This window comes from Drosophila takahashii, chromosome X (genome assembly GCF_030179915.1).
Source record: "Drosophila takahashii strain IR98-3 E-12201 chromosome X, DtakHiC1v2, whole genome shotgun sequence".
Taxonomy (NCBI): domain Eukaryota; kingdom Metazoa; phylum Arthropoda; class Insecta; order Diptera; family Drosophilidae; genus Drosophila; species Drosophila takahashii.
The window spans coordinates 9,544,867-9,568,265 of record NC_091683.1 but is presented as its reverse complement, the minus strand read 5'-3'; the positions used below and the strand labels follow the sequence as shown (position 1 = coordinate 9,568,265).

Genomic DNA, 23,399 nt, shown 5'->3' with positions numbered 1-23,399 from the left:
GTTAGTACTGATGTAAACGATAAGGAAATCGAAATGCATTCAAAAATACGAAGGTCAACTATTTTACTGAAGAATTCGCGTTTCCTTTGACTTTAATTTTAAGATGTTTCACAGAATTAATTTAAATATTAGGAAAAGCTATTTATCCAAACAGATTTCTTTAGTTAGTACTGATGTAAACAATAAGGAAATTGAAATTTATTCAATAATACAATGGTCTAATATTTTACTGAAGAATTCGTCTTAAAATATTAAAAACAATTTATCCCAACAGATTTATTTAGTTAGTACTTTTGAAAGTTCTTTTCCTAATCAATGAGAGCCCCGAGGTCATCAGCCAGGCCAAAACTAGATTGTCAGCAACTAAACAACGATCGTCTCGAAATCGGGGGAAAAATTCTCAGTATTATAGTGTAGAGTTGGAGACCGAGAGAGACCATAAACGGCCCAAAATGAAGGGCCAGACGAGTGCTTTGAGGAATCTTCGCCAGAAATGCGGCGGCAGTTGCACCAGTGACGATGACCTGCCGGAGGTGAAGATAACCAATCCATCGCCACTCATGGGAGTGCAGTTCATACGCAGTCGCTTGAGGCCAACGAAGTCCCAGAAGGGCATCTACTACAGCACGGACTGGGAGAAATCGGCGCTGGTCAGTAATTTCCAGAAAAGGGGCTGGCTGCAGGTGCCGTCCTTCAATGGCGAATGGAACTTCTACTGGGCCTGTACCCAGAATTGCCGCTACATTTTCGGCATCGATCATCCGTATCGCATGCGATCGGATCAGTAAGTAGTCCCAGGATCCTTTGATATGATATATAGATAGATCATCCATCCCCAGAGTCATTAACCACTTTCCAAACTCCGTGGAGCTGTCGCGCAAGGATCTGCTGATCAAGAACATCAAGCGGTACCGCAAGGATCTGGAACGACGTGGCGATCCGCTGGCCCAGAGCCATCCGCCAGACACGAAACTCGGAGTAGGTGGGACCCGGTACAAGCACCTGGACATCATACCCATGACCTTTGTCCTGCCCTCCGACTACCAGATGTTCGTCGAGGTCTTCCATCGCAATCCGGCGAGCACGTGGATCGTCAAGCCGTGCAGCAAATCACAGGGCGTGGGCATCTATCTGGTGAACAAGCTGTCCAAGCTGAAGAAGTACGCCTACGATGCGCGCACCTTCTATCCGCAGATCAATAGGGACACCTGCGTCATCTCCAAGTACATCGACAATCCGCTGCTCATCGGCGGCAAGAAATTCGATCTGCGACTCTTCGTCCTGGTGACCACCTTCAATCCGCTGAAGGCGTATCTCTACAAGGAGGGCTTCTGCCGCTTCTGCACCGAGAAGTACGACCACACCGAGATCGACAATGTCTTTATGCACCTCACCAATGTTAGCATACAAAAAACGAACGTAAGTTGGAACTAAAAAAAATGACAAAATATCAAATTGATATGTGCATTCATATCATTTTGACATTAAGATTAAGTTTATCTTATTTTACAATGTATGTTTAAAAAATACTAAATTCGATATTTAAAACAGTATTTTTACAGCATTTATGAAATGATAAAATATCAAGTTGATATGTTTGAATCATAAATTTGACATTACATAACAAATATCACTCATACGCCCTATGGGCTTTGTAAATAACCCACAGCAAGAGTACAACTCGATCCATGGTGGCAAGTGGCCCTTGCAGAATCTGTGGCTCTATTTGGACAGCCTGCGGGGCGAGGGCATTTCGGAGATGCTGTGGAGCCGCATCACCGACACCATCCGTCACTCCCTGGACGCAGTGGCTCCGGTGATGGCCAACGATCGGCACTGTTTCGAGGTCTACGGCTATGACATCATCATCGACAATAACCTGAAGCCCTGGCTGATCGAGATCAATACGTCGCCATCGATGCACTCGACCACCACGAACGATCGCATGCTCAAGTCGCGGCTAATAGACAACGTCCTGGACGTGGTGGTGCCGCCAAATAGTTTGCCAGAGTGAGTTCACTAGTTTACTCATTTTTTTTGTATAATTTATTAACAAACAATAGTGAATGTAGGATGCTGAAGAATTCGCGTTTTCAGTGTTATTTTGATTTGGTAATTAATTGACAAATAATAGTGGTATGGCGCACTCAAGAATTCGCGTTTTGAGTGCTTTTTTGATTTGATAATCTATTGCCAAATAATTGTGAATGTAAGATGCTGAAGAATTCGCGTTGTCACTGCTATTTTAATTTGATAATTTATTGACAAATAATAGTGAATATAGAATGCTTAAGAATTCGCGTACTTTTTTTTACAAGTAAATGTAATATGCTGAAGAATTCGCGTTCACTTTTTGATGCTCCTTCAAACTAATCCCCAAATTACCATCCAAACCTCTAGTGAGCACTGGGACAAGACGCCCAGTCCGGAGCTCCTGAAGAACTTCACCGTGCTGCAGCCCATTCCGGCGTCAAAGCCGCCAGCGGAGGAGCTCGTGCGACGCAAGGGCAGATCGCCCAGGAAAAGAAAGACCAAATCCCTCCCAGCCGCCGGCTCATCCACTCCACCGCCCGCCGAAGGAGAGTCCAAGATAAGAAAGAGCACCAAGGCAGTGAAGAGATGAAGCTGAAGTGTCGTCTGTCGTCAGTCGTTGGTTGTCATATAGAAAATCGAACAGCTCGAATGGTTTATGAAAATTTGTAACTTTTAATTCGCAACTCGGTATTCGGTATCGCACAAATTACTTAGGAAGTACACAAAATTAAAGTATCGTATATATTCGCTATACATGTAGGCTTACCCACTAAATTGGGCTTAATCGTATGGGTTCGTATAACTAAATTAAGCTGCTTGTCTTTTTTAGAGACCTGGGCCGCGGTCGGCTGCACAAAACTTTTACTCTTTTCTAAGCTCGATTATCGTTAGGGAAAAAAAAATTGCTTCACTTACGCATATAGCTATATAATGTATATGGGTTGGCTATAAGTTTTACTTTTCGCTTCTTGCAAATCCACACGTTTGCACACACAAAATGGCGTCCGCTTTAAAGCTTAACAAAACAAACAAACAAGTTCTATTTACAGATCAAAGAATATATATGTAAATGTTGGAAGAAAAAAAAAAATAAGTATAAATGACAATGGAAATTCTTAAGACCTTTCGTAGTTTTGGAATTTAAAGTTGTTCTCCTTTTCTTTGCTTTTCTTTTTGCTGGCTTCTGCGTAAACTAATTATGTACAAAGGCGTTTGACTTGGACTTACAGCTAAAGCTTAATACAATCGGAAATCGTTTTTGTTTACTTTAAAGTTTAAACATCTAAGCCTAAGCACTCGACAAATGGGCAGCGCTGTACGGGGAATACTTTCCTTACTCGTTACTCTCTTGGTTTCTGGTGTCTAATTTCTGGTTCGCCAAATATGCATATCTCTATATATGTCGTATATATATATTGTGAATCGTGAACTTAGCCTAGATGTGTGTGTGTCAGGGTGGGTCAATTGGTTTGAAATCTGTTGAATCAAAGTAATATTCGCAAAGTAATTTACAAAAAACATAAAATCGGTGTTATCCTCTCCTAGCGGACCGTTGAAAATATTTTATCCTGGTTCTTTCCGTTTGTTTGCTTAACCAAATATCACGGATAATTGTAGGTATATTAATTAATCAGGATTTTAAATAAGTTAAGTAGCAACCTCATCCGTTGGTTTTCAAAGCTCAAAACATAAAACATATTTCCTCTGGCCTTGCTTTCATTTTTAAGGCTTACAATTGATGTGGAATACAAAAGTTTCACTTGAAAGATTACAATAATCAACCCACCCCCCAATGTGTGTTCCATTTCTTCTCCACTCCAAACTAAACAAACTAAATTCAGCACTCGGTGGCAAAGTAGAAGACCTCCACCTCCTCGTTGGCCTCGCTGAGAATGACCCGGTTCTCGGCCAGCACATCGCGGGTGGCGCGCGCCTGCGCCAACACCTATAGTCACACCTTGGAGGCGTGCGGCTGGGAGCCGGCGGCAGTGCCATATTGCGATGCTCCGGACATCTTCTGAACGGTCTGGTAGGTGGGCTGCTGCTGAAGCTGCTGCTGCTGTTGCTGCTGCTGGTGATGCTGCTGCAGCAGGTGGCTCTGCTCACGTATGGTCACCTGGGTCACAAACGGACCGCGACTCCGAGCGCTGCTGTTCAGGCTGGCCGGCGAGTAGCCGTTCATGGCCGCCGCCTTCCAGTGCGGCACATTGATGGGCGACGAGGAGGACGAGGTGGCGCTGCTGCTGTGGCTGTGCTTGATGCTGCCCACCCTCTGCTGCTGCACCGTCTCGTACTCGTAGTAGCTGCTCATGGGACGGACTCCGCTGCCATTGGATTGCGACTGCGGCTGGGCCAAGGATCCCGGCTGGGAGCCGGAGCTCGTCGAGTGCATGCTCACATCCTGCGAGCGCGCACTGCGCTGCGAATGGTAATGCTGATGGCGGCGACTGCGAAAGCAAGCGGGTAATGGTTTTATGAGTAATTTACAAAATGTTTAGGGTTTGTTTGTGGGTTAGTGTTCGTCGGCGAAAACATAAAATTTAACAAGCATTACGAGTAAGCAGCCAAAATCCATTTATTTAGTGTTGGGGTGCAGTGCAATTCGGTTGGCTAACTATTACTACATTTAAATCCTCTGGTAAATCCATTGCTATTGCAAAAAGAAATGATATTTTAGGGTGGAAAATATAGATTCCAATTTTCGACGAAAATAATCCCTTTTTTTTATGTTTTTTTAGTCTTAGCTTGGACAATTCAAGGCCTACAGCTAAAAGACCGACTGTCCCGAACAGCTAACAACCTAAGCTAACGATCCCCATCACTTTCTGGGAAATTTATTTTTTGATCAATTTTCGCATTTTTTATAAGGGGTTACATCACATTTTTTTGCGAAAAATGACAAAATTTGAAAATTTCTAGGTTTGAATACCAAACGATTGGGAATTTAATTACGAGCTCATCGAGGTATGACACTCCATATTTGGATTATTATTTTCATTGTTACGACCAAAAAACTGATATTTTAGGGTGAAAAATATGGATTTGAATTTTCGACGAAAATACATAAATACTACGTTTTAGTTTTTATTCTTTTGATCCATTACCAAAAACAGTCTTTATATCTACAAATCGCATTGCACTGGGGTTTTTGTACGTATGAGTAGTGGGGTTGTGGGTGGTGGAGTGGGTGTGCTTGTGGGTGGGTTTCGGTTACCTTTCCGCCTCGACCTTGATGCGCTGCCGGATGACCTGCTGTCGCATGCACTCGAGCGTCGACTCCGAAAGCGTTTCCGAAATGGATGTGGGGGACTCGTCTCCACTGCTTCGTTATGTGTTATTTGTTTTTTTTTTACCAGTGTAATTGGTTTAGTGATGTGTGTAGTGGTGGGTGAGTGTGCGTGTGGGTGGTTAACACATGGACAACAAACATAGACAAACAGATACGCGAAACAGAGAGAGAAAAAAGGGGCGAAAAAGAGAGACAAACGACACATATGTACAAATGTGGTGTTAAATGGCTAATATATTATTTTAAAGTTATTATCCCGCCACCAACCGAATGAAAGGATGCAAGGGAAGCACAGGATGTGAGCTCTCACCTAATCTGGTGCTGCTGATGCTGCTGGTGCAGATCCTCGTAGTTGGCATAGTGCTGATAGCGATGGTTGAAGATGTCGTTCTGATGGATGCCATTGCTACCACCAACGCCATTCGGAGCAGGCAGCGGTGGCGGCGGTTGATACGCCGGCGGCTTGCCATTCCTCTCCAGCGCGGCCAATGCAGCGGTGGGTATCTGTTGCTGCTGCAGCTGCTGCTGCTGCTGTTGCAACTGCAACTGCTGCTGCTGCTGCAACTGCGGCGACGTGGCGGTGGAGACCACCGATGTGGGCGGCGATATGGTCACCGCATAATTGTCCACCGGCACCACGCCGTCCTTGCGGTTCTTGCCGAAGCGGAACATGTGCCCGATGCCGCGCAGAATGCTCGGCTTCTTGGCCCGCGACGACTTGCTGCCATGCTTGCCATCGTTCAGGGAGCTCTGAAAGGGTCCATTCCGCTGCGCAGCGAAGCCGCCCTCGTGATCGCCGTCCTCCAGAAGCCAGGTCTTGCGGGGCTCTAAAAGAAATCACATATATTTAGTATAATCATTATTATTTTCTAAATTAGCAAAAAAAATTATAAATCTTGGAGATGATGAAAAGGAACAAAAATGTTTCTTCGGGTAAATTAAGTAGGTTATGAGATGGACAATCTTGGATAGTTGAGTTTATTTTATAGGATGAAGAAGACTTTAAAACCGAGATAAAAAATTTCAAATAATTAAAGTTCATAATTTTTGGACAACAAAAAATTTAAGAAAATATTTTTGCACGTTGTTTTTTTAAGCCGTTCCCGTAATATACTAATTTTAAGTTTGAGAACATTTTTGAAGTTCCTAACTTCAAAAATTCATAGCGCCCCTAAATGGACACCAAAAAATTTAACAAAAAGTTGAGAAATTCTTACCCTAATATATAATAATATAATATAGAAAAAAAACTCACTGCTCGCATCTGGTTCGCTGACCACCGCCGCTCGCAGACTATCCTCCCTGCCACGCCCACGCGGCGCCCGCAGCGCCTGATGGCCACGCGGCTCATCGGACATCTGCAGCTCCTGCACCATCGTCTGCAGCGACTCCAGCGACGAGGACTTCTTCATGCCCAGCGACGGGCCGAGATCGCCCAGCTGATCCCTGGCCTCCGACTCGGCGGCCGCGGCCATTTGCTGCTGCGTCTCCCGCTGCTCGATGCTCGAAGCCGTCTTCGCGTGCTTGTAGCCCGAGAACTGGGCATTCGCACTGGCTATGCGGGCGGTGAGCGACTCAATGGATCCCCCGTAGACAGCCGACTTGGTCAGCTGGATGCGTCGCTCGCGCTCCCGCTCCTCGCGCAACTTCTTGTTCCGCTGATAGGTGCCCGTTTCGCGGGCATCCAGCGCCGCATGATGCTTCTCCGAGATGCTGCGCCTGCCGAGGGCATCGCGCGAGAAGTGCTCCACGCCGGAGTTGGTCTCCAGGCTCAGTTGCGACGAGTAGGTGGCATCAAAGTTGCTGGACGTCGACGGTGTGCCCGGTACCACGACCACCGGATGGCTTCCGCCGGCTGCGTTCAAATTCTGCGATGGATTGGCGCTGCTCGCGTTGCAGTGCTGCCCATCGTGAGGACGCGCCGGCAGGGTTCTGTTGGAAGAAGATTCGGGATTAATTCAGGTATTTAGTGGCTTTCCTAGAGGATGACTCACGGCGACATGGGCTCAGCGTCGTCCTCGATGAGCAGCGCCGTGTTGCCGTGGCCAGTGAGCAGGTGCAGCTGCGCCGGCGACCAGTTGTCGTTGGTGGCCATGTAGTAGCTCTCGTTCCTCAACGCTGCACTGCTGCAAACGGGCGGTGCGGGCAGGCGGCGCTGCTGTTGCTGCTGCTGCTGCGTCTGCTGTTGCTGCTGGGAGGGATGTGTCGGCTGCTGCTGCTGGGAGGATGGCTGCGCTGAGTTCGACGAGCAAATGCCACCGGTTAGGCGATCCAAAACGGGGTTGCTCCATCTGTAGAACAATTGTTTACATGTAGTTAATCTTTTCTACTAGTTTAACCCTGGGTTCAAAAATTGACACACGTGTTAAAAACATTATAAATTGTATTTTACAGGATGAGCAAAATTGTTGATACAAAAGTGTTAGAATGTGAAAAATAATTGTTAACGCACACAGCTCACTTGTTTTTTTTACACAATGTATTATTAACACGACGTGTTTTTTACGCAGCATGTTTTTAACACAAATGAAAATTACATTTTAGTGACATTAACGAATCGAAGGGAAATATCTTATATGTTAGTTTCATACTCTAGAAAACTGTGAATTTTTCTGACACTTTAATGTCAACAACTCATTGTGTTAAAAACACGCTGTGTAAAAAACACGCCGTGTATACAATTTTTTACATTTTAACAAGTTTTTACCGTGTGTTACTTTCCGAACCCTGGTTTAAGCACCCAACCCACCTGTTCATCTCATTGCCGGCACTGCCTCCAGTGGCGCCGCCATTGCAACGCTGCTCCCGCTTCTCGGGACTCAAGTAGATGACCGTGGCTCCGGAATTGTCGCTGGCATTCGAGCTGCTATTGTTGTTATGGCCGCTGCCATTCGAATTGCTCCCGCCGCTGCTGCTATTGCTGTGACTATGGCTGCTACTGTGGTCCAGGATGTCGCTGGAGCTGGCCGATCGCAGGATCTTGCGGCCCACGAGCAGGGTTATGGTGCCCGGATGCTTGCCGGGCGTATTGACCATCGCTCGACGCAGTGTCTCCATGGCCTCGGCGTTATTTTGACCCCTTAGCGATACTCCATTCACGCTCAGCAGCTGATCGTTCATCCGCAGGCGACCGTCGCGCGACGCCGCTCCACCATGGATGACGTTCTTCACGAATATCCCCAGGTCGCCGTCGAGCTTCATCAGTCCTCCTGCTCCTCCTCCTCCGTTGCTGCCGCTGGAGGCACTCGATCCGGAGGCATTCAGATTCGAGCACGTCTTGCCCTTCACACTGACCCCCAGTCCGGCCTTTTCGGTGTCGTGAACGGGAATGTGAAGGGTCAGCTCCTCGCGCGAATGCCAGTTGTTGCTGCTCGGGGGCAGGCTGTCCTGTGGGTTTAGGATAGAATTTGGGTTAGAAATCCTCTAGAGATTCTCTAATTCTGTTTACAAACTTACATTCGAGGCCGCCGACTCGCTGCCCGCATCGATAAAGTGCTGAGATTCGTTGAGCTGCGATTGCTGGGTAAACAGAGATCGTGCACTGCTGGATTTCTGGACGGGAATTGGAATGGCAGCCGGAGCGGGAGCAGCAACTGCAGTCACACTCTTCTCCGCCGCCGGCTGGCCAGCCTGCTCGGCCAACTCCTGCTGCCGCGAGACCACAATCCTCACAGTGGCCCCCGCTGGCATTCCCCTCAAAATGGCCACCACATCCGTTTGCGTCTTCCCCGTCATCGGAGTGCCGTCCACTTCCAGCAGGCGATCGCCAGGCTTCAGGCGACCATCCTCGATGGCTGCTCCGCGCGGCAGGATGTTCTTGATGTAGATGGGGCAATGTCCGCCGGCGGGATTGTCGCGCGTCGTCACCGAGAAGCCCAGTCCATTGGGTCCCTTCTTCAGCAGTATCTCAATCTTTCTGCCCAGCTTGCGTGTGTTGGCCACCTGGAGGGAGGTGCCGACTGGAGCGGCATGTGGCTTCCGGGTGGGCGACACCGTGGCCACCTCCACCATCTCGGCCACCTTGGAGTTTCTGCTCCGATTCCCGCGCAGCACTCGAACCCTCAGCTCCGAGCTCTCCAAGGCCCGACGCAGCTGCTCCTGAACCTGCGACTCAGTCAGTCCGATCAGCTTGATGCCGTTGATCTCGAGGATGCGATCATCGCGACGCAGCCGTCCCCTCTCCGCCCGACTGCCCGGCTCCACGTGCTGCACCAGCAGTCCGCCGCCGTGCTCCTTGTCGGGCAGAGCCGTCAGTCCCAGCGGACTGCCGTACTCGTTGATGATCAGCAGCATCTCGCCGTCCTTCTCGCGTATGGATTCGTATGCCTGGCCCAGCGGCTCCTTGCGCTTGCTCTCCCGGGGCAGCGATTTGCTGGAATAGGAGCTGCCAGAGGGATGATGATGATGCATCTGCTGGGCTGTTGTCGGCTGGCTCTGCAGCTTCTCGGCCGCCTCCATCCACTTGTAGCCATTGCCGTCGCCCAGAAACTGCATGGACAGGCGGCCGGATCGAGCGAATGGCTGGTGGTTGTTGGCTGATCCTGCTCCATGTGGCTGCTGCTGCTGCTGGAGCAGCTGCTCCTTTAGCTGCTGGCCGGGATCGTCGTCCTCCTCCCACTGGGGCGACAACTGGCCACCGGCCTTGTCCAGGAGCAGGCGCTCGGGGGAATCTCCGCCAGCGTAGTGGGGAGCCGCCGCCGACCAGCGCTTGTTGCTGCCCTCCGCCTTCAGGGAGGCCAGCAGATTGGGATCACTGCTGCGACGGACCATCAGGCCCACTCCTAGTCCGGCCATCGGACCCGACGTAGTGCTGGTCACCTCGATGTGCGGCGTGGACAGATCGCGCGGACAGGTGGGCGCCTCCGTGTTGGTCGGATCGCGGAAAATGTCCGGCGAGCCGGTGCCCACGGACGAACTGCCCGACGCACCGTCGCCGCCGCCCTGCGGGACGCCCGGATCCGGTCCCGGGTCCTCGAAGTGGGCCAGTATCTGCTCCCGGTCGTCGGCCACGTCGCGCACACAGTCATCCGGATCGAGGATGCCCGACTGTGTCTGCAGATGGGTCACGGTCACCCAGGAATCGGGCTGGAAATGAGAAAAAAAAAAAAAAAACGGACAAATTTACGATTAGTTTTGTTGTTCGAATTTGTTATTTTCTTTTTTTATTTTTTTATTTTTTTCTTTTTTTTTCTTTTTTTTTCTTTTTTTTTCTTTTTTTTTTCTTTTTTTTTCTTTTTTTTTTCTTAGTTTTTTTTCTTATTTTTTTACTAACATGAAAGAACACCATCTATTTTTGCAAGTTCACTGCTTAGAGCATTTACTGTACTCTCAAGAAAAAGAAGAAAAAGAGTAGCGAAAAAATCAGACGTGCATCTCTTGCATCTGCTATTCCCATTAGACTGGGGGCCATGGAAGTCGCGGAAGTCTTTCCCAACATCCATGCCCTCCCCCAAAATCTCGAAACTCGAGTCTGCAATCTGCAAACTGCAAACTGCAATCTAAAAGAGGCAATGGAGACGCATCGTCTCGGGAACTCGCTTCTCACATCCCATTTGCACCATCTGCACATCTGTGCTTCCGCATGGAGCAACCATAATACGTGTTGAGTCACTCCATCACTCCATCCAGATTTGATTCCATCCAAATCTCGGCTCACGTGGGCTCAACTTGAACTCCCTGAGCGACGCCTAATAAGCGAGACCACGACGACCTCCAGCGCCCCAAATTGCAATCATCTAGTCGAGCTGAGCTGAGCTGAACTGAACTGAGGAAAGGAGCTGGCGGTGTAGCTTTTGGCATTCCGATGGATTCGAATTCGGCTTCGGATTCCACAACAAATGCCAAATGCCGGCCAACAGCAACAACAACAGCACTCGCAGAAAATCCCATTAAAGATTGGGTGTTTAATTTAGACATCAGAGTGAAGAAATATCAAATAATTCAAAATATAATATGCTATCGATATTTTCGATATTTTGACAAAAACTATCGAGATATAGCAAACTGTCGATATTTTTTCAAGCTGTATTGCTTTATTATTTCTCGCTAAGATTCATACTAATTTTATGATTTTAATAAATTGTTACTGAGTCATTAATTTAATATAAATTAATTCATAATTTATGTAAATTATACATCATATCTTATAATTTATTAAATATTTTTCTCCATGTGTATAAGAAACAAAACAATTGCATCATGGCTGGAAAACCAGTCAAAAGCGTTGGAGGAGGCTCAGCGACTGAGACGAGGAGCTGCAGAACTGGAACGTCGAACCGAACGTCAACTTGGCGCAATAATTTCGGCTATTTTTCGCCTCTTTTTCTTTACTTCTCTTCTCGGTTCGCCTTTGCTTTTGTTTTTGTTTTTGGTTTGTTTCCCCACATGGTTTTTGTTCGATTTTTTTTTGTTTGTGGGTCAAAGAGCGCGCGCATTCAGGTATTCTAACTGGCGGATGCAGCACCGATTTTTGGGATTCCAAATCGCGATTTGCCGCGGTGAACGGAACGTTAAGAATGCAGTTGGGGCACAGTGGTTCGGAACTTTATCATATTATTTTATCATATTTTTTCCAGCAAGAAAAAAAAACTTTTTCAGGAATTAAAAAAAAAACTTTTTTCAGAAACAAAAAAAGTTAGTTTTTAGTATTTTTACTTTTCTGCTTATTTCAACCCACTGTGCCTCGTTGATTTTATGGTCATTTGTCAATGGAAATTATGCGCCAACCAGCAGACAACACGATCTCATCTCGTTCTCATATATCAATATATCATAAAAACATTGAAAATGCAATGTGGGCGTGGCCGCGGGGCTAACAAGTGACGTATCGAACTGTAGGAATGCCAAAAAGAGATTGTGATCGTATTTGTCGTGTGTATAGATAGGCACGTAGAAAAATATATTATCAAAATTGTTAATAAAATTATTGGAATACTTTTTACTTAATCAAAAATAATTGTTTAAACATTTTATGAATTATATCTATTATATCAAATTATATTATATTATATCATTTCGTGTAGAAACTGATTATCTTTGATGGTATTCCCATTGTTTTAAGGGTTTTTTGCAGTAAATTTCCTTTTTCCATCCTTAAACTTGTCCATTTTAGATTTCCTATATCTTTATATTTAGGATATCCTTATATCTTTACCTTCACACACGAGTAGGCCGAGGGCGATGGCGGTCGCTTGGGCAGCGTGAGGGAGTAGGACTTGTGGAGCTGCCCGTGGGGAATCCCCTCGTGCTTGGCGGCCACCTTGTAGGTGTGTCGCCATCCAAAGAGACCGCCCAACTTGTTGGCCAGCGCCGGACATTTTGGCGGTACGTCGAACATGTCGATCCAAATCCGATCTTTGGTATTTGCTTATTGGTTTTATATATTTATTTTTATATCTTCACTTTTTAATCGTTTTACTGTTCGCTTTTCGTTGGCTTTTCTTTGTCACTGCCGTTTAATTGTAATTTGAGGAACATTTCACCGCTATATGATATTTTATAGGTAAGTATTAATTGTGATTCAACGCTTAGTCATTGTTATTATTATTGCTATTGTTCTTGGTTTATTCTTTGTTCTTATCGGTGATGCAAGAGCTACTTCTATCAAAAACGCTATCAAAATGCATTGCGAATTGGCTGCCTTATCGAAGACACACGGAAATGCTATCTCTGGCACACTCAGAACTAAAAAAAAAAAAACACCAACTCAATGTCTACGACATTGGAAATCATGAGTATTTCTCGGAAGGCGCCATAAAAAAAAGTGAATGGTGCTTCTTCCTCTACAAAAGGGAATTTGTATCGTAAATTCTACAGCAAATCAGGGTTTATCAAAAAAATAAACAAATAATCAAAAAACAAAACCCAAATCAACAAAATAAGTTCACAATCAATCAATAATAAACAAAGACACTTATCAAATTAATAATAAACAAGTAGAAATCGAAGCCATGACATATAAATTTATGAAAAGTGCTAACTAAGGGTTGAGTTTATATTTTGACTATATAAACATTTTTCCACTTTGCACATTCACCAGAAATGTAAACCCATTTTTCATTTGGGCTTACAATTATTTCACAAACTCGTTTTTTTCGGTTCTGAGAGTCAGTCTTGGCTGGCAAAGGCCTTTCCCAGGCAATTTTCCGGTTTGCACGGCTACCATTTGATTTCCCCTTTACATACGCGCCACCTCTCTGTTCGTGCGCAGGCATTTTTCCTATTTTTATACCCGTTAGTCGTAGATTAAAAGGGTATATTGTGTTCGTGAGAGAGGATGTAAGTATGGAGCGTTTCCAACCTTCTAAAGTATATACATTCTGTCCGTATGTCCGTCCGTCTGTCCGTATGAACGCTAAGATCTCGGAAACTATAAAAGCTAGAATCCAATCTAAAAATCCCTTATGGTTCCGATTCCTTCCGCTAGATGGCTGGTGGTACTACTGACTGCCGCTAGGCGGCGCCATCGCGTTAATTCGTGTTTCAATATTGGTTTGCTGGGTAACGGGTATCTAATAGTCGACTACAGAGTTCTCTCTTGTTTTTCCGACAATATACATATATACTTATAATGCATTAATATGTAGATAAATCAACTGACAGCGGACAGTTGCAACAGCAGCAAAAAGACGGCAGCTTGAACTCATTTCGCACACAAATTCGCTTTGATTATGCACCTGAGCAGCCTGCGAGTGCCGTGGGAGTAAAAGAGATGGATGGTGAGACACACCTGTAATAAATGCGACAGCAACAACAACAATGGTTCGCAGGTTGTTTTTTTTTCTAGTTTGAAGCGCCAACAACGCGCTGAAGCATGACAAGATATATATCTCCCATATCCACCACCTTCCCCCTCTCGCAAATGCGATTTATTTGCCTACTAGAAATTTTAGACACAGCAAAAGCAAAAGTCTCCTTACAGAAAAAAAAGAAAAAGAAAGACATTCAGATACAGATATCTACTTTCAAAATATATATATCTGTATGTTTATATAGACCCCGGAGTTCGCATAAACATTTTTCCAGGCCGAGCCAATATTTGCTTAAGAGCCGAAAATAAAACCCAAGTCGAGTGCAGAAATTAAACAAACTTTTGGATCTACACAGAGAGAAAAGGCATTTCATTTCATGTGTTCTCTTAAAATTAAGATCAAATTATACATGACTAGCTTATTCGCACGCTGGCTTGAAGGTCAGAGGGTTGGAAATTCACCTGTCTGTCTCATTCATTAGCATTTCCGTTTATTGTGAACAACGAGTTCATTCATTCACTGAAGCATTCATTGATTGATTTATCCATTCATTCATTTGCCTAATTGAAAGTGACCCTAAGTCAACTATAGCGTATTTATTTATATCACATTTTAATTTATTAAAATATATTTAATTAAGTTAAGATGACTAGCGAAATATAAATTCCAAGTCCCAACATAATCATATTAATTAATTGATGTTTAAAAAAAATTGTCATTATTAACATTACTTGCATTTTACAACTGTAGGCAAGAAAAAATAAACCCTAGTCATTGAGAATCTTATAAAATAAATCATGGATTATTCAAAAATGATTTTTCCTATTTACTTGTAAATTCCTGCTTATTTACTTGGTATTTGTTTACATTTTGATTACAAATCACGCACTTATTTGAATTATCAATTAGCAAATCCCTTCATGGTTTGCAAATTGGAAAAATACAAATAAAAACGCTGCCTGCATAGAAATGGATCCCCCGACCAAATATATCATATGTTATATGCATATTATAATGGAATCAGCGGTGCGCCACTCCCTTGGGAAGAAATTAATTGAAAAGAGAAAAATACTCGTAAATTAGCATAAAATGCGATCATATAAAGTTTTGTGATGCGGCCACGCCCCCGAGACATGCAAACCATAGCCCCCCAGCCCCTTTCTTCGTTTCGATTCCTTTGTGCCTTTGGGAGCTTTCCGCCAGAGAGTTTTCAGACTTTTCAGTTTTTTCTGAAAAACTTGCCCATAATTCGCAATCAGGCCTTTAACAACCCACGAGATGCCGTGAGGTCCCGCTTCCAATTGGCTGGGGTAAGGGGTGGGGTTATGAAAATGGAATTGGTGATGTAGATGGTAATGCTGATGGAGGTGGTATAGGATAGACGGGGGATAAATGTGAGTGCCACACAAACGTGCAAGAAATATGCAGGAGGAGAAAAGAAAGGCCAAATTACACGTTGTCATTATGCATGCCATGCAGCAAAGGGCGGGAAAAAATCAGAGGAAAAAGACCATAATGAAGTGTAGCAAAAGGCAGTGGAAAAAGAGTGGAAGGTATGCATAGAGAAAAAATGGAAAAAAAAAAATCTGTAATAACTACAGCTAAGTGCAGCAACAAAGGGGCGGGCCCAAAGACCCGGGGGCGTGGCGGTCTATTGTTGATTTAAAAAACATTATTGTAAGCGTCGGGGACGAATAACGGACAAATTGTCCGTTAAAGAATTTTTTTGTCCGCTAAAGAAAAACATTTTAGAAACAAAAAACAAAAAAAATATTGTTTTTAAGGGGCTAATAAAATATATTTTCATGATTACAGTCCCTAAATAATTATTAAAAATTAATAAAAAAAAAATCATTTATTATAATTCCCAAAAAAGATATACAAGTTTCAATCTGTAAACTGATAAACAATTACACTTTTCTCTCGCCCATTTCGAGCTTTTAAGAGACTCCAGAAAACGAGTGAAAGGAGAGAGGCGGCACACCATCACCGTTTTAGCAGGCAGCTGATTTGCATATGATTAACACAAAGAAAGCTAAGTAATATAGCATCTCATGGAGGGCATGTACACAAATAATTAGCAAATAATTGAATCGAGAATGTGATGATCTCCAGCTGAAAAAATACGAGCGAGGTTGACAAGGGCAACTGAGGGTCAGTCGAGTTAAAGAGAAAGAAAGGAAAAGAAAAGAAAACCACAACAGATGCTCTTACTTAAACGGAGGAAAACAGCTGAAAAGCTGTTGTGAGGAAGGTGAAAATGCAGTCGAGGCCATTTAAGGCTATTAATGTCAATTGCAACGCTTTCTAATGGCCTAATGGCCAGCCATTCAATTTGGCTTTCCCAATCACATTAAGCACTCTAATTATTATCAATCGCTGCGAAGCGATATGATATTGTTTGATATGCCATCGAGTGGGCGGTCGTCATCTAGTGCCATCTATTTCCCATATGCCGAGGTCGCTGGCCGCGGGAAAATATATTTCACAATGTACGAACAAAAAGAAAAGCTCCGCCGTAAACCCCACTCTATTCCAGGTTGATGGCCAAAGAAAGCCTTCCATAATTACTCAAAAAAAAAAGACAAGAAAAAGAGCTTGAACCTTTAACACCCATCATGCGTGTTATGAAGTTCGGGGGGGAAACGAAACCTACCACTATATTGCGGCTCATCAACTTTTGCTTTTGATGCCTTGTTTTTTCTCAGCTTTTACCTTTTCCCTTTTTTGCTTAATTGCTCCCCAGGTAATTATGCGACACTTTAGGCAAGATCAATGGGTTGAGAACCGGGCATGTCTATAAATAAGGTTTTTCCTTATCAAACGCCTCATTATAATGCTTTTATAATATTATTATTTTAAATCATATTATCATAAATTAAAATATTTTTTATATAAATATTATTAAAAGTATTTTAATTTATGATAAATTTATATTATATTATCATAAATTAAAATATTTTTTATATAAATATTATTAAAAGTATTTTAATTTATGATAATATGATATAAAATAATATTATATATTAAACGTAAGCATTTATATTTTATTATATCCATTAATGATATATCCATATTCCTTAATACTCGTGTAAATACCTAAATCACATTTCACAAACACGCGCTTGGCTCACATTTCCGCTGATAGGTAAACAAATTATTACCCCACCCGTTTTGAAGCTAAACCATAAAAAATAAACAAAATCCCTGTGAGTCAGGGCCTTGGAATAGATAATAGATAATGCCCTCTTCTTCTACCGTAACCCTTTTATCCACATTACCCATTTGACATCTGGACAAATTGAGAAATGTACAAGGGAAAACTTTGAGTAACTGTCATATAATGTGACGCTTTATGTACTCTTCAAAATTGTTTACTTAATGCGCTGTTTTTCAACGTTTCTTCATTTTTTTCCTTTTTGTTGTTACGTATTAATATTAATTGCTGTTGAGCAGGGAAAAACTTTCATCTTTTCCTACCCATTTATAAAGTGGAGCGTCGACGACATGAACTGCAAGCGAACTGAATACAGTGAGCACAGACGAATGGTAAACAACAAAAGCCGCTTACAAACTTTAACTCGTAATTGCCATTGCCGAAAAAAATAAAAATATATTTAAAGAGGGGGCGGTGGGCGGTGGGGAAAGGTAAAAACAGAGAGAAAAAAGCCAACCGGTTCGCTTCTCGACTCCAAAAAGTTGACTGAACCTTTGGCGAGGGAAAAGGGAGGTTGGGTTTTTGGGCGAATGAGTTGTGATTGAGTAACACAGATTTTAATTGATTTAAACGGCTGCGACTTTTGCTTAATTGCACGTGAAAAGGCATAGGAAGTACGGAAGTTTGGGCGAAAAGTAAAAGCTGCTACCACACTGCGAGAAAATATTGCGTGAGATTAGGATCAATTTTTAAAAAATATTGAAAAAAATCTAGTACAATTATGGCTTTTCTTATCTACCAAAAATGTAATTATATTTTTTATTTATTTACTTTGTATTTAAATCACTTCCTCTTTCTCTCAGTGTTGTGGAGAGTAAATCGAGTGCTCTAATACCTGGAAAACCTTCGAATAAGCCTCACCAACTCTCATTATTCAGGCATTATTTAATATATATTTTATACGCACTTTATCTAACCAAAAATGGTTATGATAAGGCCGCGAAAGAGACGGGCAGATGGTGGAAGAAAGAGAGAGACGGTGACAACACGTGCTCGTATTTCGAATTCGTTTCAGGTCAATTGAGTTCACTGTCACTTTCACTCACTGTCGTCGTCTGCGGCCAACAAGTTTGTGTTTATTTATTTTGGTTTAAAGCCACTTTGGTGACACTTGGGAACCGAAAACAAAAACAAAAATAATATCGAAAAACCAGCCAAACAGTTAATCAAGCAGAGCCGGCTTTTAACTTTAACTGTGCATTTCGATTGTTTTGATTCGTTTTGTTTGATGGCCAACAACCAGCGATTTATTGGTATTTATGCTTTGTTTTGCTGTCGGCTCTTTTGCTGCCTTTAGCTGGTATCATTTTATTTTGTTGGGAAAAACTTAAAATATTTTTGGCCTTTCTTACACATTTTTCATTTGGTAAAAATGATATATTGGTACAAAATATAAATTTAATTTATTTAAGAACAACAAAACAATATCAAAATCCTTGGTAATCCATTGGAATACAAATACTATTGAGAGTAAGCACCGTACGCACGGGAAGTAAGCACTTCAAACGTTAAATCAACTAATTGAGTGATCATGGAAATAAGATTGCCATCTATAACCCCACTCCAAGAGCCCCGAAAATAGTTTTACGACCTTTAGATTGCCAAAATCGAAATCGATCGTTTGGAAAAACCCTCAGTTCCGAATCCAAAAAATCAAAAAGAACACAACAGCGAATGGCGAAAATATTTTATCAAATCGAAACAACAACCGTAACACAACCGTAACCCGAAAGTTATTTTATCTGTCCAGAACGATAAGATTAATGCCAAGAATCGAAAGCACACTGAAAATGCCATAGAATGTGCATACAATCACTATATAGTATATATGTGTATGTGGAACCATTCTAGTGGGTCAAACCCACCCAATCGATGCCAAAGTCAGTGAAGGCCAACCACAAGCTTAACTCATGCGGCAACTCCAACTGGTGGAACCACCCCCTTCAGTGGGCCCCCGGCCACGCCCCCGGTTTTCCTGGCTTCCACTTCCACCACTCCAACCAGATCCGAGCTGCCATACCAAGTTTTTAGCTTTTAGCTTCAGTTTTAGTTCTCGTTCCCATTTGGATGCGGATTCTTGTTCTTTGCGGCATTCCTGCCAAGTGAAAGTCGCTGCAATCAAGGCTATATTCAATTCTAAAGGCTTTAGTTGCATGTTGTGGTATGATAAAAATTATACATATTCCGAAGAACTTCCTGCAGTGAGTGGCTAAACTATATTTTAAATAAAACTGCCTAAATTAAAAAATAATTACGAAGAAACGGTGTTTTAGATATTAGATATTTTCACCTAGAAGTTCGAGATATAACAATATAGTAGTAAATTCTAGGGATTCGAGTGATTAAAGTTATAATGCTCAAGAATTTTTCAATAACAAAAAAGCAGGTATTCAATCAAGAAGGGTTTTGAACCAATCCAAGTAAATGGAAAAAGGATTAGTGGTCAAAAGTAAAGTCATACAATAATCCCTATACCACATAATCTGGCGATGTAACATCTTCGTGAAACCCTATCCCAAAGTAAATTCTATTGCCATCGAACCCGTAAAAATAAGGGGGATGTCTGCTTCTAATTACCCGCTGTAAAGACCACTGAAATTGGAAACCCAAATGGATTTATTACGAAAACGACGAAGGTAGGAGAAAGATAAATGAAAAGGTCAAAGGATCCGCATTCGATCCTCAAAGGAAGCCACTAAAAGTTACAAAAACAAATGCGGCAAGAAAGGGAACATAAGCCATATGGTGGGAAGATTCCCACCCTTGATCGTCTTCCAAGTACAGGTGCCTTTAGCATGCCCCTAATAACATTGGTGGAGGTTTTGTAAAATTTCAAGAAAAATATAGTTCCCCTAATAACAACTTAAAATCTTGAACTTTTCGACGGAGTAAACTCTTGAGAAATTCATAAAATATTATGTTTTATTTGGTGTTTTTTCCGAGTGTATTTGTGTGCATGTCAAGACATTTCCTGCATTTCCTACTCCTCGCTCGTCATGGGAAACTGAGCACAAGAAAACCTTTATAAGAAGAATCACCCCTAACAACAAGTGTTTGCACCTCGAGCGTAATTAAATAGGAAACTTTTGCGTTATCTGGAATTTAATCTCAACTGTTTTTTGTCGTGTTTAGATATATATCTTCGCGTTCGGTATCACAAGACAGTCGACTTAGATAAACCTTAAATTCTTGTTATTTTAACTATAAAGCACAAAGGTCTCGAAACTGTGGCAATGCCAAGTTTTTTTTCACTTTTTTGGCACTTGAACAAAACACAAAAAAATGCGAATTTTTCATTTGTTGTTTCCTAGTTTTTTGTACTTCTTTTTTGCTTTTTTTTTTATATATATTTTAATTTGCACTTTAATTCGAACCGTTAAAACAATTGCGTTAAACAATTGTGGTGGTACCGACGGCCCAGCGACGGCGACGTCCGACGACGACGCATTTCTGAAGCGAAGTGAAGTGCGAACGACGGTCCCGGTCGCAAAAACAAAAACACCAGTCGCAACCGCCGGAGAGAAAGAGAGGCAGAGCGAGCGATCGCAGGTGAGTGAGCGAGGCGGTGAGAGCAAGCTGCACTCGGAAAAATAGGGCATTGAATGTAAAGGAAATCATTGTTTTGAACAGAGATTTAAGACTCTATAAACGAAATAATTATATAATTTGTAATATAAAAATTAACAGAGCTAAAGAATTCGCGTTCAGTTTCAGTGATAACAAAATATTAACACACAGAATAGCGTAGTATAAACTTATAAATTGACCAGTTTTATTATATTTTTTAAATATTTTATTAGACTCATTTTAACTAATTACTTGATCGTTTTTTTAGTGTATTGAGAGAGCATGCTCCATCTCTTTTCCACCTGCGTTTGGCAAGTGCAGGCGGCGTCAGTGGCTCTCAAACTGTTGGCAAATGACCACCGGCCAAAGATAACAACAACAAACACTGCGCAGAAGAACTTTGTCAAGCGGAACGCAAACTCAAATGCGCAAAAACAAAAACAAAACAACAAAAAAAACAGCAGGAAAAGGGGATGCAACCAGTACAACAACAGGAAAATTAGAAGCAGCAACAAGTGGCTAGAATGCGGATATCTCGAATTCATAAAACCCTATATATTAAATATTTTTTAATGAAATTGGATGAATTTAGTAATATATATTGCGTATAACAAACAAATTTAAATAAAATTGCCAAGGAACCCAGCTATCAAGGAATGTACCGGGAAATTAAATAATCTAATTACTATAAAAAAAGCGCCTACATTTTTCGGAGGTTTAATGTATATCGAAATCGGTTTGACGAAAATATCCAAAATCAAAAACCGAAATTCGGAATATTTCAAACATTAAGATAGTTCACTCAACTGACCACATAATCCATATACCCCGACACCTTCCGGGGCGGAGGCATTGAATGCAAATTTATGTGGAATGGGCAGGAGTCTCAGGAGATGGAGATATGGGGTGAAACAAAAGGCAGGGAAACGCAACAAACAGAATGTGACGCCAGGACGTAGTTGGCATTGTTATGCGATGTTCTTGTTGTTGCTGCTGGCAGGAAGGTAGGTAAACTAGACACAAAATGCCAAGAACGATTGACGACGATGTCGGCGACGCCTGATAATGACGATGGTTGGCTTGGGATGGTAATCATCATCATTAGCAGTTTCCTTTTTCCACTTATTCTGGGACCAAAACACCACCACCACACCATCAGAATCAGAATCGAAAAAAAAAAGAAAACAAAAACAACAATGGGCCGGCCTTCGAGTGCATTTGCAATTGTTAGTTTGTTAGTTTGCTAGGCATTTTTTCCATTTTTTTCAGCTGAAATTCTCGCGCTATGAAACCAAACGAACTGGAAAGCTTCCTTTTTCCACGAACAACAACAACAACCGCAAAAACGGAGAAAAAACTCGGCAACATTCGCATAATTAATGAGAGAAACGAAATAGCTACAAAAACTATAAAAATAAAATACATAAATTCAATTTGTTGGCTAGACTTATTAGTACAGTATTGGTTCGGATATTAATTTTTTTATGTTTATAATATTTTAAAGAAATTTTGCAGTTATTTTGCAGTCAAGTCAAATTGATCGATTCAAATCAAGTTTTTTTTGGGTGCATGTAAAACTAAGTACTCTCTGTGCTCGCTCCTTAGAGATCACTGTACTCGATTTGTTGCTACCCATTTGCGCTATTATTATTATGCATCCGCATAAAAAAAAAAGAGAAAGAGTGAGTGGTCACCTTTCTGGGTTCGTGTGTGAGCTGAAGCTCATCAAGTTCTGATTGCATTTAATTAATTCATTTTGCACAGGTTTTTTCTATTCATTTTTGTGTTTCTTCACCGGTTAAGCACTCAATCACTCAATCGGTGAGTCATCAATCAAATCCCAAGATTCCTTTCTTCACCGTTCTTTGGCTCTTTTTCATTCATTCATTTACAAATTCCCAATGCTTGGCCAGTGATTGTAAAACTCTTGAGGCAACTAAAACTTCCGTTCGCTTAAAAAAAAAAAAATGAAAAATAAGCAAAAAAGCTTTGTCATCAGCCAAAATGCGAGCACACAATAACTAATGAGCAATAAGTCGTAGGGGAGGTAGGAAAATATATAACGAGGTACACAGAAAAAATACAAAATCAGCATTTCTTTCGGTATAATATTAAATTATACGAAGCTTATCAAGAAGAAAATATATTTCAAATTATGAACATACTTATGATTTTATTGGAAATTTAAATTGAAATTATATCATACAACACAGCTGAAAATTGTAATGCCTAACCAGATGTAGTTTCTCGTAAAAACACCCCAAACTTCTGGCTATAGTGCACAATATTTACTTGTAATCAATCTAATATTTATGTTTTTTTTCTCTGTAACTGAAAAGTTTGTGGTTTCGTTATTGAAAACCTTCTCAGCTGTTTTCAAGCAGCTGGTCTCGTTTTTTTCACATTTTTTTTCACAGGTTCGCGTGTTTAAAACAAAGTTGCTCGACTGGTCCATTGTCTCAGCATCTGGGTTTTAATGCTCGAGAGTGTGTGTTAAAACAATAGACATAGACGCACACAGATGCACCCCGCAAAAAAAATG

The 23,399-nt window shown here is 42.1% G+C and overlaps 2 protein-coding genes across 7 annotated transcripts in view; one reads left to right on the top strand and one right to left on the bottom strand.

Annotated features, from left to right (window-relative positions):
• The first annotated feature begins 341 nt into the window (after positions 1–341).
• On the top strand, positions 342–2,787 carry TTLL1A (Tubulin tyrosine ligase-like 1A). Of its 2 annotated transcripts, none has more exons than XM_070219286.1 (4): positions 342–784; positions 825–1,419; positions 1,670–2,010; positions 2,401–2,787. In XM_070219286.1, exons 1-4 carry the CDS (start codon positions 453–455, stop codon positions 2,621–2,623), a joined length of 1,491 nt encoding a protein of 496 aa, XP_070075387.1. In that variant the 5' UTR covers positions 342–452; the 3' UTR covers positions 2,624–2,787. The 2 variants fall into 2 exon arrangements, with proteins under 2 accessions (XP_070075387.1, XP_017006971.2); XM_017151482.3 differs by having other exon boundaries at positions 343–784; positions 840–1,419.
• The window catches only part of baz (par-3 family cell polarity regulator), a 37,859-nt gene continuing 17,143 nt past the window's right edge, over positions 2,684–23,399 (bottom strand). The window contains exons 1-9 of one of the 5 annotated variants that reach the window (XM_017151460.3): positions 20,665–20,741; positions 12,477–12,806; positions 8,780–10,408; positions 8,073–8,710; positions 7,318–7,614; positions 6,579–7,255; positions 5,634–6,150; positions 5,249–5,353; positions 2,684–4,481 (exon numbers count right to left, since the gene is read on the bottom strand). In XM_017151460.3, the coding sequence (XP_017006949.2) occupies positions 3,986–4,481; positions 5,249–5,353; positions 5,634–6,150; positions 6,579–7,255; positions 7,318–7,614; positions 8,073–8,710; positions 8,780–10,408; positions 12,477–12,659 (4,542 nt within the window). In that variant the 5' untranslated portion in view covers positions 12,660–12,806; positions 20,665–20,741 and the 3' untranslated portion in view covers positions 2,684–3,985. Of the gene's footprint in view, positions 4,482–5,248; positions 5,354–5,633; positions 6,151–6,578; positions 7,256–7,317; positions 7,615–8,072; positions 8,711–8,779; positions 10,409–12,476; positions 12,898–20,664; positions 20,742–23,399 lie in introns of those variants that run through there. The other 4 variants (XM_070219285.1, XM_017151469.3, XM_017151445.3 and 1 more) reach the window with 4 other exon arrangements.

Excerpts from the sequence above, each read along its gene's own strand:
- TTLL1A (XM_070219286.1), top strand. The coding sequence starts at position 453 with ATGAAGGGCCAGACGAGTGCTTTGAGGAATCTTCGCCAGAAATGCGGC. Across the intron at positions 785-824 it reads TATCGCATGCGATCGGATCA|ATCATCCATCCCCAGAGTCA; the intron begins GTAAGTAGTCCC and ends ATATATAGATAG. Across the intron at positions 1,420-1,669 it reads TTAGCATACAAAAAACGAAC|CAAGAGTACAACTCGATCCA; the intron begins GTAAGTTGGAAC and ends AATAACCCACAG.